The sequence below is a fragment of the Triticum dicoccoides genome, chromosome 2A (genome assembly GCF_002162155.2).
Source record: "Triticum dicoccoides isolate Atlit2015 ecotype Zavitan chromosome 2A, WEW_v2.0, whole genome shotgun sequence".
In the NCBI taxonomy this organism is placed as follows: domain Eukaryota; kingdom Viridiplantae; phylum Streptophyta; class Magnoliopsida; order Poales; family Poaceae; genus Triticum; species Triticum dicoccoides.
Window position 1 is genome coordinate 31,038,707 of NC_041382.1, and position 14,218 is coordinate 31,052,924.

General features: G+C 44.4%; 1 protein-coding gene across 1 annotated transcript; it reads right to left on the reverse strand.

The window, feature by feature from the left end:
* Positions 1-5,683: 5,683 nt before the first annotated feature.
* LOC119352946 (ABC transporter C family member 4-like) lies at positions 5,684-12,833 on the reverse strand. Its single transcript, XM_037619533.1, has 9 exons — positions 10,603-12,833; positions 9,257-9,880; positions 8,814-8,978; positions 8,420-8,714; positions 7,851-8,062; positions 7,228-7,533; positions 7,072-7,135; positions 6,310-6,549; positions 5,684-6,026 (listed from the first exon to the last, which is right to left on the reverse strand). The coding sequence occupies exons 1-9, from the start codon at positions 12,787-12,789 to the stop codon at positions 5,923-5,925; spliced, it is 4,197 nt and encodes a 1,398-aa protein (XP_037475430.1). The 5' UTR covers positions 12,790-12,833; the 3' UTR covers positions 5,684-5,922.
* Between the last annotated feature and the right edge of the window lie 1,385 nt (positions 12,834-14,218).

The window sequence follows — 14,218 nt, forward strand, 5'->3', positions numbered from 1 at the left end:
GACGACGAACTCGTGGCATGGTGTTGTGTCGAATTCAAAAAAAAAAATGAGCGAGCTTGAAGGGTCGCTATATTCCGGAGGACTCTTTTGCTAGTCTCTTTGTTGTGAAACTAAACTCAACGGCGGCGGTCATGGGAGAAACGGGGAAGGAGGACAGTGGTGGGGGGTGACAGATGGCTGGAGGCGAGGACTTGACAATTTGGGAGGGCTTTTTCTGATTTGAACATGGTCGGTTTTGAACATCTATATATAGAGGGTAGTCCTATGTTGGCATAAATCTAATATTAGAAAATATTTTTTGTATCATGAACATTTTTGTAAAGAACGCGTGATTTTCAAAAATTGCATGATTTCAAAATAAATGTCATGAACGTTTTAAAAATAAATGAAATTTTAAAATATCATACACCTTTTAAAAAATGTCATGAACATTTACATAAATATATGAAAGATTTTTTTAATGTCATGAACATTTATTGTGAATTTTTTTACTCGAATTTAAATTTTCATAAACATTTTTCTAAATGCATGATTTTTTTTCAAAAAAGATCATGAATGATTTTTTAAGTACATAAACTCTTTTTAAGACTAGGTTAAGATTTTCTTAGTATGTAAAATGTCATGTACAGTGAGCTCTTGTGACGTAACGGTGTGCCAAAACAGGACACATCTGAGATTGGGGCCAATGAGGTCGATGCAGGTCAGGGCCATGCGGGTGCTGATGAAAGCTATCTTCTCCATCTTTGGGCTACCGGCGAGCACCCGGTCGAAGTCTATCTTGCATAAATCGGTGGCGCACATGCACATGCCAAGCTCTAGCAGCTCGGGGAACCGGATCGACTTCGACAACTAGAGTGGCCAAGGACATATCAATTAGGCTGATGGGGAAAGCCGGATGGCGGAATTGATTGGGCTGACCTTGATCTGCACTCCACCAGTGAGTTTCTATATGCATACACCTTTTGCCGACGGCTGTCAGAACTAGGGTTTTGTTCTGACCTTTGGGGCACCAAGATATATAATATGTGGGTATCAGCCTTTTTCATTTTTTATTGAATTATATGAGAGGATATATTTTTTCAGCTGCAGTGAGAGAAATTTTAGCAAGTTTTTTATGCTGAAGCAACTAATCAGGGGTGCCTCCACTGGGGGCACTTCTTTTCACGTGTCACGCGCTAGACACCCACTGCAAGGGAGCCCTTTTTTTGCTTGGTTTCCATTATTTTGTTTGGTTTTTCAACGTTTTCTTAATTTTTCGGTTTCCCTATTTTGTGTGCGGAGCACACGTGTGCTCTCCTCGGAAACACAATTGTACTTCGTGTGGAAGCACGAGTTAGTACAAGATGGAAGCACGAGTTAATTTGTTTTGGAAGTACATGTGTGCTTCATGTAGAAGTGTGAGGCATGCTTCACCCCCGCAGGAGCACAAGTTAGTTTACTTGGAAGCATGAGTTAGTACAGTATTAAAGCACGAGTTAGTTCACATTGGAATTACATGTGTGCTTCACGTGTGAGCATAATGTGTGTTTCACCCAGCGAAAGCACAAGTTAGTTCACTTTGAAAGCGCGGGTTAGTACAGTTCTAAAGCACAAGTTAGCTCACTTTGGAAGTGCATGTGTGCTTCACACACGAGTGCAAGGTTTACTTCAACCAACTAGTCATTGTGTACATGCAATGCACGTTAATTTGAAAGTATATTAAGTGCATGCGGATATTAAATAGGATATTATTTGCGTGTTATTATGTGATTAGCACTATATTTGGCATGAAATTAATTACACGCTAAACGTGTTGAGTGCTTGACATTGAAGCAGTCTAGGTCATTGGATTGACATGATTTGATGGTCAAGATTAATTAGATCTGCCCCTTTGGGTCTTTTTATATTGGTATGGATGGAAACACAAGTTAGTACATTTGGGAGCACAAGTTAGTTCACTTTGAGAGTATAACTTTCGTTCAAAAAAATCGTCGAAACCTATCAACATGGGATCTAATTTTGAAGGCCTCGACGTGAGGAATGCAACATTGAAAACGATTTGTATTTTGGATGTAGGGTTCATGAGATATTTAAATTTATAAAAATGGATCAAGAAAGAAAAACACAAACAACTAGCCTCCCGTCGTGCAGGGTGAGAAAACCATGAAAAACTCTCTGGTGGCAATAGGTGCCACACACGCGCTACACCATTTGTCACCACGAGAGAAGATGAAAGTTACATTTGCATGGGGTTCTACTTAATTAGTGATTTCAGTTTTAGGCCCTTGCTACCACTAGCCCAATGACAAGTCTATCGAAAGGAGAAATTCATATTTTTCGCTCTGTAAGCCAAGCTATTGGCATACTGCAAAGAGCTGGAGAAAGGTGGACTCAGCTGGGCCGACACATTTAGCGTTCTATAGATCCTAGTTTTGGGAGCAAGCTTCCTGTTTGTTTTTCACAAGTTTTAGGAACCTTCTAGATGGTTTTTGTTTGTTTGTTTGTTTGTTTTTTATCTTTCTTTTATTTTATTTTCAAAAAAGGGAATAATTTGAGTTTTTAAAATTGTTTGGAATTTCAAAACTTCATCCCATTTTAAAATCGTTTTCAAAATTTCATAAAAGTACATAAATTTGAAAAACAATGCTCAAAATTTTGAAAAATACACATTTCTGAAAACGTTCACTTCAAAAAAAAATCTCAACTATGAAAACAATGTTGCATTTTCGAAAAATGCTCAAAATTTTAAAAAATTGTTCGCATTTAAAAAATCAAAATGTACAAAATAAAGTGTTTATGTTCTCTTTTTTCCAAAATTTCTAAAACAATGTGCACGTTTACAATAAATGTTTGCAAATTTTTAAAACTATTGTTTTCCAAAAAAAACTGTTTATGTTTTATTTTTTTCCAAAATTTTGAAACCAATGTTCACGTTTACAATAAATGTTCGCCAATTTGAAAAACTATTGCCATTTAAAAAATATTTTTTTTTCTACAGAAATGATCGGGTATTAAAAATGTTTCAATTTTTGCCAAAAAAATTTCATGTTCTCAAAAAAATTTCACATTTTTTCTAAAGAATCCGATTGGATTTTTCAAAAAACTAAATTACAGAAAATACTATAAAAGCCGATCAGCTACAGTCTCACTCGCGGCACCACTAGGTCGGCCCTATACGGGTTCCCACCAAAAGGAAGATCGTCCAGAAGCATGCTCGTGACGCGAAAGCAGCCCAATAGCCAACGTAGGGAATAGTTTTCCTTCTAATTAATGCCTGTGGTTTTTATTCATCTTTCTTTTCCCTTTTAAGTCTTCACTTTTTAAGATAAATAATCTAATTTTGTTTCATAAATACATGACTATGATTTTAAATGCATGAACATTTTTTCAATGTCATGAAGATTTTTTAAAATAGCTAACTATTTTTTGAAAATTTATGATTTCCGGTTAAATAATGTGTTATGTCATGAACAATTTAGAAATATTTCATAAGTTTTAAATGAAAATGCCATGGAAACTGTTTTTAAAATTTATGAACAATTTTGTAAAAATGACAATAACTTATGGGCCTTCTTCACCTTTTCCCCTTTTTTCTTGAATTCTTAACACTTTGTCATAGGCCCTTTTCACCACCTTCCCAGTAACAAGTCTTGCAACTCGGTGGACATTCACTAATCAGCAGAGACCACTATTGCCTGCTGATTCCTAATAATCACATCCCCCTACACGTGTCAACGCTTTGCACATCCACATATAGATATTGTTATTAAGCTTGGTTCGTGCCTATCTGGTCGGCGGCAGATGACGTCAGTGGTCAAGGAACGGGCAATTAGGCCAGTGGGGAAACCGAAATGTGGAATGGATTAGGGCATTACACATATCATTATTGTCTAGTAATTCCCGAGATTCACCTCCCACTACACATATGGATATTGTTTGATTTTCTTTCAAAAAAATGAGGGTAGCACCTCCAACCTCTGCATCGGTTGATGTGCATGGTCACATATTATTGATTATTCTACAATGCCAAAGAAAGGCAAGCAAAGATGTCGAGTGAATTGCTTATTTAAAAGTAAAGATATATGAGGGCATCGGCCTTGCGGCAAAATCTCCATAACCCCACCTTGGAACTTTATGACGTGTGACCGAACAACAAAATACACTACTTGCTTCAAGAGAAGGAATCGTCACAAATGCATAAATGTTAACAAGTTCACCAAAGGTCGGACATGGTATTTTTCATCCCTGAAGCGGAGCTTCAAACCAACACCTTCAAAGCACGGGAGTCAGACAATGCTTAACCTAGTCATAGAAGCGAGATCGCCGCTTTCCATGTGGAGTAAACACAGACCTGCTGTAAAAGACGTCAACGACCGTAATCTCTCTACTGGTTGGAGACTCCTCATTAGTTGGTTCTTGGGGTTGAGAGAGCCCAAGGTCCGCACAAAAATACACCGGAAGCACGAGAGGGTCCTCATCATCATGCTTCTGGTCTCTGTCGCAGCTCCGTATGACCCGCCACCAATGGGAGGGGGAGAATCCATATCCAACAGAGGGTCACCGCACATGTGACCTCCACCGCAAACCCCATCATCGGAATCATGTCGCTATAGGCCTAATGTTCACGATGATGTGTGAGATGGGCAAACCTGGGCCTGGACCTACATGGCAGTGACCATCACAACATTGTGTCATGATAGTTGGCTTGAGGTGGTACAATGGGAGCCTATGTGGCACATCAATGGTGCGTCACAAATGATATGTATCGCCTGCTGCGAGGAATATGGTGCGGTCGCCTACATGAGCTTTCTAGCGGGCCGGCCCATCAAGCGGCTATAGACTATTTAACGGTTTCAGGAAGGTTCTAGGAGCTTCTCATATGGTTTTGTAAAGCTCCCAGGCCATTCTTTTTCATGTTTTGTTTTCTTAATTACGAACATTATTTGAATTTTACTTTTTTTTGAATTTCACGAACATTTTTTGAATTCCCAAATATTATTTGAATTCATGAACCTTTTTTCAATTCGTGAAAAATGGCGGCGGACATCGCTTGCAAAGGAGGGACGGCGATTGGGAGTGGCATAACAGCATTGAAGAAGGGCGCCAGGAACTAGGGAGGAAGCGGCGGTGCCGCACATGGTTTTTTTAAGCAAACTCACGAAGCTTTTATTAGTTCATCACAATGTTTACAGGGACGAGGAGATTGCCAGGCATGCCTAACCAAGCATGGCGACCAACCCCCAAAGAGAGCATGCTTCACGAGGTTGTGAGCTTCGACACTCGAACTTCTAAACTCATGAACAAAATTACAAGGAATAAAACTCCTAGCATGATGTGTGATCTCGTGGACGATCACACCATAGCTTTCAGAACTACCTGTTTTGATGGCGTCACACATGTGTGGTAAATAATAAAACCTAATAACGAATAACGAACATCCTTGGACAATTTTCCGTCGCAGAATCGGTAGTGCACTTGTGCTGCTGACCAACCATATAAAATCCGAGTCAAGTTTTTATTTTTATTTTATTTTTTGAGAGAAAAGATTCCGAGGTAAGTGGGAGCGGTCAATGGTTACCGTGACACCCCAGCCTAACCCAGCGTAGATTGTGTTGAACTTTCTGTTTCTAATTCACAACTGAGGAGTAGCTGGAAACATAGCACTCCTACGACACAGCACCGCACGTTTAATTGGAACTAGTTAGAACTGCATCCGGGAGCAAAGTGTCTAATCTTTGAACTAGTAACCTCGAACTCACAGTGGTGGTACAAAATTATCAACTTAACTACAACTGCCTTTCTAAATAACACTGGAGAACACTCTCCAACCTTCTACTTTTATTTGTTGAGGTATTGCGCGGTATATACACTCAACCAGTCGACCTATCAAAACCACTCTTATTTATTTTTCTTTACATATATACGGTATCCGGGAGCAAGTTACTAGAGGTTGGCCGAGCGGTCGGCGTACTCCTGGACCATCGCCCCGAAGAGGGATGACGGTTGTTCGAGCAACCTCGATGGTGCATCGAACTCCTTTACCAGACCTGGACACAGATAGTGAGATTTTAGAATGCCATTCTGGAACAAGGAAGGGCGTGACTGACCGAACCAGGTGAAAAGCAGGACTCCAGTCCTCTGAACCAGATATACCAAAAGCACACATTTATCTAGGGAAAGGACGTGGTAAATTGGTACTCCCTCCGTTCATTATTATAAGACGTTTTGGACAGCTAGCTTTGAACTGTTTTGGGCACTGTCTGAATTGTCTAAAACGTCTTATAAAAGTGAACAGAGGAAGTACAAAGCAGTGAGATTAAAGAGAGATACCTGCGTCCAGCACCAAAACTCGATCACAGTCCATGACTGTCGGTATCCTGTGTGCAATGCTGATAATTGTACATGACGAGAATTGTTCTCGGGTGATCTTCTGAATCGTAGCGTCGGTTTGAGAATCAACGGAAGCAGTTGCCTCTTCCATAAATAAGATTTGGTTCTGCTTTAATATCACACGGCCAAGGCACAGAAGCTGTCTTTGGCCTATGCTCCAGTTCTCCCCGCTATCGGCCACTGTGAGAAAAGTAAAAGGGATGAGTATATATTATTAACTGTCTAATTAAACAGAATATTTCGTGAAAGGGGAAGTAAATCACCATTTATCGCAAACTATTTTATGCTCTTCTGGAAACTGATAGTGGTGGATTTAGGTAGTGTCATTTGAATTCAGGTATTAAGCTCTGTTTTCTTCCCCCAGATTGTCACTGTTCATTTGGCAATTTTCATAGTTACATTAATTGTTTCCTGTACATGGTACCTATAATGTGATGAGGATCCCGCACAATGTATGTATGACATGATATTGACAACCGAAAGGTCTGATAGTTATAAAAGTTACTAGCTCACTATTCAGTCCATTTATGTTTTTGAAAAGTGTGGTCGTTCAGAACTTTGGACTAGTAGATGATCTTACTTAACAACCAGCCAACACTTTTTCACTCACAACTTCGGAACACATAATTAAGTGATTAAGCCTGAGTGGAAGATGCAACTTTAGCCGACAAAAAATACAACTGAAGCATACAAATGGCGAACCTAGAGCATCGAGCTTTTCAGCTTTTGAAGCTACCACATCTTTCAGTTGGCAACGCTCCAGAGCCTGCAAACATGTGACGTAATTCCCACAGCTAATTAGCACATCACATCACATCAAGGAGGAAGTCTGAAACAAACGCGTTACGTACACCATACCAGCCATATTTCAGAATCTGAATACTGGCCAACTGGATCAATGTTACTTCGAATCGTCCCTTCAAAGAGAACTGGCTCCTGGGGAATTATGCCGAAACGGGACCTAAGATCATGCAGACCCAATGCACATAGGTCTACTCCATCAATGATCATCTTCCCCTCTGCAGGTTCTACAAGCCTGAACAGTGCTTGAATCAAAGTTGATTTTCCACTGCCTGTCCTTCCTACAACTCCTATCTTTTCACCACCTCTAATGCTCACATTAATGCCCTTCAGAATTAGAGGTGTATTTGGTCGATACCTAACCTGAAAGGATAAAAATTATGAGCTCAGCTGGTTGAGAAATCCCCAATAACAAAGAGAAATATTCGGAACATTCAACACTTGATCCAGTGCAAGACAGACCAATAGTTTCATCACATTTATGTGGAATAGATACAACATCAAAATAACAACAAAGTACTCCCTCCATCCCAAAATTCTTGTCTTAGATTTGTCTAAATACGGACGTATCAAGTCACATTTTAGTATTAGATACATCCGTATCTAGACAAATCTAAGACAAGAATTCTGGGACAGAGTGATATGAAACTGTGCATATTTGAGTACTTGGTCCTTCTAACCTTTAGATCGCTGATGTCAATATCTCCATGTGTGGGCCAATTCGGAGGAAGATGATCCTCTTTTCTCCATGCTGCCTCAGAAGGAAGAGTGCTGAACTGATTTACCCTCTCTACAGCAACCATATCATTTTCCAACATACAGCTGATCGATATTGCAAAGTACACCAGAGAATTGAGGGAAAGGCCATACGAAAGAGACATGCCAACAAATTCTGCAACAAGTTGACAGAAATCAGTTTCTCCGGCCTATAAAAGGCTCATGATCTTAAATCTACAAAGAGTACATTACTAGGTATGCCAGTTAAAATACATTATCTGTACCAAAAAGAACTTAAAAGGTTACAATTGGTGGATTAATTATGCAACAATTTGTTGAGAAAAATAATCATCTACGCCTTCATCCTGGAGTACCAAGATAACCCAAAATGCAGTACATTGTTCTTAGATTATTCATCTTTTATTACCGAAATGCTGCTGAATTTAATGAAGCAGAAACTGGTGTCATTCTGCTGATAACATGTTGCCGCTTGTGAATGTTAAGATAAAATGCTTGTTTTTTCAATTGGTACCTTTCTTGATAAAATTGCTGGGCAAGCTGATCATCAGGAAAGCAGTGATTGACAGTACGAGTGTTCCGATCAGCTCCAGTCGGAACCCAAGCCACTCATTTGCTGCATAATTGTGGAAGTACATGCGCAAACTTGAATTGATTCTTTCTAGATTCTCCTGGAAAAATTCATTTTCCTTCTTAAAACATCGTATGGTTGTAGCACCTACAACGGTCTCAGTAAAGTGATCGATAACCGGTGCCTTGGTTACTCCTTCAAGTCGAGTTAGCTCCCGAGAAGTTGCAAGATAGCGGTTCTGCAGAAAAGAGGGAAATTGCAAGTTCAAATCAGCATTCTCTTCTTATGACCAGAATTAGCTAAGGTCTTTGAGGTGAACTTCACAATAATGTCATACCCTGTACCAAATGTTCAATAGCAGAAGCGGAACTACAGCTATAACTGAGGGCCAGGCAACCTGACAAGTAACAACTATGGTGCTCAATACTGAAATGTACATTGAAATTGTCAGGCCAACGAAAAATGCCAGCACAACATCGATAGTTGTTTGGTCAGATGATGCCTGAAAAGACAAGGGGGAGATATCAAATCAGTACTTCAGTACAAAAAGAAATGTAACACTCTTCTGTCCTTGCAGAAAATTAATTAAAAAAACTATTCCTTTTATAAATCTTAGAGTACAAGTGCACATTTCAGAAGGTCAAACTAGAGTTGCTAGCACTTATTTGAGTGAATACGAGAGGATGAGGAAGTAAGGTTTGCTGAGGCATAAATATAATCAACTTAGGCAAATGGACAAGTTAATACTATCACCAAATAAAAACCTATGAAGAGATTTACCCGACTAAGAATCCTTCCTGAAGGAGTGGTGTCAAAAAATGACATCGGGGCATGCAAAATGCTGTCAAACATCTTCCTGAAAAAGATCTGAGCTGTTTGAAGTCCCATAACCGTCTCAAGAAAAGTCTTGATTACTTGCAGTACCATTGAAACACCAGCTATGGCAACATACACTCCGATAAACAGTGAAGGATTAAATGGGATGCCGCCTGATGTTTCATATGACAGCCAATAGTCACTAGCCATATCAGAAGCTTGCCACACCAATGATAATCCAAATATGCCCACAACTCCCCACCAACCCCAAGCCTCTGTCATGTATAGCTTGTACACACGCCAACTTACTTGGCCACTCTCTCTTTCCTCTTCTTGTATAATCTTAGAAGTAGCTGCTTCTATTTCTGGTGCAACGATCACCTTCTCACCCTTTCCAATGGATCTAGAGCGAAGAGATGGGATTCTGACTACTGCAGGCTGAGAATGTTCAGTCTTCTCTACTTGTCGACTCTGTTCCACCAGTTCCATTGAACTATCATGAGCAGCAACAAGAGCTGAAAAGCCTGAGCCTGCCTCTAGTAACTCGTCAAACTTTCCTGACTGTGCAATCATACCATCTTTCATGACCTGTTTATTTGCATCGTGAACATTATTTATTGAAGACTAAGTCAAGTACATAGCACCAAAAAGTAACTACCTTACAAGTCACATATAAATCTCTTTTAGAGGGAATAATTCATACCGTAACTACATGACAAAATCATGCAAACTACATGAAGGAAGTGTGGTAACCTTTCAGTGATCAATCATCTGTTTACACCTATACTGTTTCAACTATAGTACTATACAAAAACAACATGAGTGTTCTATTATTTATGATGATTGTTCCAGATAATAAATGAAATCTTGCTTGCTAACCACTGGATAGTACAAGAGTATCCTGAGAAGTCATACCAACAGACTTCAGGCATAATTGCAAATAAGAATGACATGAAACTAAACATACTGCAGCAGTGGGCAGATGCTACAGCAGTACTTGCTTTGGACGAAATTAAAAACATTTCAACTTTTATTATGTTCATCAACCAACAGATTATAAACTTACAAATATGTTCATCAACCAATAGAATTGCATTTCCCAGTTAAAGTATTTGACCTTGCACCTAATTTGCACTCAACTCGCTGATTTTAACCATTCCGAAAGTGAACAGGCAAAATCCTCGCAGTTTATCGTAAGAGTGTCACACGAATAATTCTCAAAAAAAAGTAAGGTTGCACAAAATGAATGAGCAAATGCATAGTATTTTGACAAATAAGGATGCTGTTTTGTATAAGTAACACACACTTACTTTGCCTGAGACCTTGTCCATCTCCCCCATAATGCAGGAGAGCAGTGACGACTTGCCGGACCCGACCATTCCAACCACCGCCGCAAGTTCGCCTTTCCTCACCTTCATATTAATCCCCTTCAGCACTGTCTCTAGCACTGGTGCCTCCTCCACAATTCTCTCATCCTCCTCACCTTCACTGTCATCATTTTCCTCTTCTTCCTTTTCATTCTCCTTCTTGCCCCTCACGTCCCACGCGAACATGCCATCGTGCACCTCCACGACCACTCGGTCCGGGCCAGTATCAGCATCAAGGACATGCTCCACTGTAGTGTCAGCGAGCTCTGCATCAAGCAGATACCTGTCAAGCCTTCCAAGCGACACGGTCGCCTGCGTCACAGCGGCGATCGCCTCCGGGAAGCTCTGCATAGGTCCATCGAGCATCCGAAAGAACGCGGTGGCCGTGAACACCTTGCCAGCGTCGAGCTTGACACCTGTCAGCACGCAGGTGCCGAACACGAGCACGGTCATGGCAAGCGGGCCGCTCCAGAGCACGATGGTGTTGGCACACATGAAGTACATGGACTTGGCAAGCCACCCAAGCTCAGCCTCCCTGAGCTCACTAATCTTGGAACCAAACGTCTCCTCCCATGCCTGCAGCTTGATCACGCGCATGTAGTTGAGCAACTCGGTGATGGCCTTCATGCGCTCATCGCGCTTGCCGAGGAACTTGAACTGGTACTCCATGTTACGCCGGTTGGCGAGGGCCACGACCACGGTCACCACAGAGATCGCGGCGACCGCGGTGAGCACAGATGGGCCGAGGTGGGTGTAGAGCAGGGCGAGGGCGACGGCGATCTGCAGCGGCATCAGCCACAGGTTGTGGAGCTCGTGCGTGACATTGGACACCTCCTCGGCATCCACCTCCATGTAGTTCACGATCGTGCCGGCGCCGTGCGCGCGCCGCGCGCCCGTGGACAGCCGCAGCGACTTGCGGTACACCACGGCGAGCAGAGCAGCATGGATGCGCATCCCCAGCTTCTGCCCCTGGAACTCGTAGTGGTGCGACGCGATAGTCTCGGCGGCCTTGCCGGCGAGGAGGATGCCGACCAGCTGCAGCCCCTCCGTCATGTCTCCGCCGCGGCGAACGAACTGGACGAACCTGTCCACGAGCGACGGGCCGATGTACATGACCGAGAGGTGCGCCACGCCCAGCGCGGCGGTGAGCAGGAACTGCGGCCAGAAGGACCGCAGCAGCGCGGTGATCACCGGGTGCCCGGCCTTGGACCCTGGCGCGGGGGGCGCCGGCCAGTTGGAGACGAACAGAGCGTACGCGGCCTCGGCGGTATCGGAGGGCGCCACCGGCGGGACGTCTTCGGCGCCGAGAGTCGCTCTGTAGCCCTTGGTGATGAGCGGGGTGATCCAGCTGAAGGTCGCCAGCGAGAGCCACGACGCCGTGGCGTAGGAAGTCGCCGCCTCAGAGGCACCGCTTGGTTCCTCCTCGCTAGTGGCCGCCGCTTCACCGAGGCCGCTGGAGCCGTCGACCGCGAAGTAGAGCAGAGGGAGCGAGAGCACGAGCCCGGCGAACGCGATGGGGTCGTCGGGGAGGACGGGCTGACCTGCGACGAAGCGCGCGGCCGCGGAGCCGGAGAAGAGCGCGGCGAGCAGCGCGGTGGCGAGCCAGAAGAGGCGCAGGTGCGTCGGGTGGGCGCGCGCGGCCCCGGGCTTCTCCGCCGCGACTGTCCCCGCGGCGGCGAGGTGCGCGAGGAGCTGCGCCGCGAGGAAGGCGCGCTGGAGCGCGGTCCAGTCGCTGCTGTACCCCTTCGCGGGGAGCAGCAGGAAGGCGAGCGCGAGCAGCACGAGCGACGCGGCGGCGAGCGCCGAGGAGGCCCCCAGCGCGAGCCTGTGGCGGAACCCCCTCCCGTGGGACCGGGCCGGTGCCGGCTTCGCGAGCAGGGGCTCCACCTCGTGCTGATGCTGATCCTGGCGCGCGCGGCGGTGGTGGAGATGGAGGCGGGCGCGGAGGGAGAGGGCGAGGGCGGCGAGGAGGAAGAGGAGGTCGAGGGCGGCGAGGAGCGCGCGCTGCGGGCAGGGGGTGAGGAGGAGGAAGGCGAGGCGGTCGGGGAGGGACGCGGGGGATAAGGGTGGCGGGGAGCAGGCCGTGGTGGCCAGCCACCACGGTGCGGAGGAGGAGGAAGGCCCCGGCATGGCGGCGGCGTCAGTGGTGTGGCGGAGGCGGGCGGCACATTTGGGCGGGGTTGTTGGTGCGCGCGTGAGAGGGCACGGGGGTTCCGTTTTCTCCCTCTTTTTGCGAGGGGAAGGGAAGCGTGGACCCGGTCGTGGGAAACCTTTTTGAATTTTTTGGCCAGACTCTGCGCGTGGGGTCCGGCAGGCCGGGTGGAAGAAGAAGAAGAAGCAGCAGCAGCCTCTCGCCGCCGTCGTCGTGGCGGTCTTCTCCCAGCGTCGTGTGGACACGTACGTAGCGGCGGTGTCTGACGCGGCGTCGTGGAAATGGATGGGGCGGACGAGGCCGGCCGGCGTTGATTCCTCAAACGGAAGCGTCGCATTTTCAATATGCACTGATCAAGTGTGTGTTGAAACTTGACACTGATATCTTTGACTTGCCGAGAGGTTTGACAGCATCCAGAAACTCATGCTGAAACTCCCACCGATTCAAAAATTGTCGCAGCTCTAGTACAACTAGTACTGAGCCGCGACAATTTATTTGAATCGGAGTGAGTAGCTTTTTTTAGTCAAACTAAGCTTTTTTTTTTCTTGAGATTTCTTTACTCAAACCAATGCTAATAAAAAAATTGAGCAAAACTAGTGCTAATAGTTAAACACAAACAGGGCCACCCCGGGCCTAGGAGGGAGTATTTCATAAGACAAATTAACGATGCAGAGCTCCCTCGTCTCCCCCATCCTTGCCACCCTCTCTCCAACTCCCCTTTCCTTCCACCGGCTCTACTGGTCGGGAAGAAAAAAGAGAGGGACGTCCCACTCTCCTGATATTCTCATGTACGCATCTTCCACCTCTAGTTGTACCACGCGTGTTTTCTGATGGTTTGTCATTAGAGTCTAGGGGTGCTCATTTGGGATGAGGCGTTCACGACCTAGCTTCTTTGCCTCTCTGTTTTTCGGCGTTCGTCATTCTCATTTTCATCCTTAGAGGTACAGGCCCCACGCCTATATAAATGGATATGGTGTTTTCCCTTTGCTCCAGTAAATCCCCCTGCTCATGTGTTCTTTTCCGCATGTCTGTGCTACCACCAAACCAACTTGGCCGACAAACTTCTTAGCCTTCTGTTCCAGAGCTTCGAGATCACATGCTTCTTCATGTTTGCTTCCAACATGAGCTTGGTTTGTTAGTTGGTTTGATAGTCGTGCATATGTTTCTTTTGTTGATCCTTGCTCCTTCTTTTTCATAAATGGGTGGTTTGGTTGTTGATCCATTAATCAAATAAATTAGGTCATAAGATCGAATCAATAATTTCATTATATCCATTTCTTATACCTTCTATTTTATATGATATTTCATAAGAATAAACCATAGGGATAGGGTCTAGAATAAAGTAATAATAATAAAGTGAATAAAAAGAGGGGGCAATCTAAATATTGCTAATATATTAGGAGCACT

Bases quoted from the DNA above. Each gene is read 5' to 3' on its own strand.
- LOC119352946 (XM_037619533.1), bottom strand. From the start codon at position 12,789: ATGCCGGGGCCTTCCTCCTCCTCCGCACCGTGGTGGCTGGCCACCACG. The intron at 7,534-7,850 runs GTTAGAAGGACC...TTATCCTTTCAG, and splicing joins TTGACATCAGCGATCTAAAG to GTTAGGTATCGACCAAATAC. The intron at 6,550-7,071 runs GTTCGCCATTTG...CTTTTCTCACAG, and splicing joins TGAAAAGCTCGATGCTCTAG to TGGCCGATAGCGGGGAGAAC.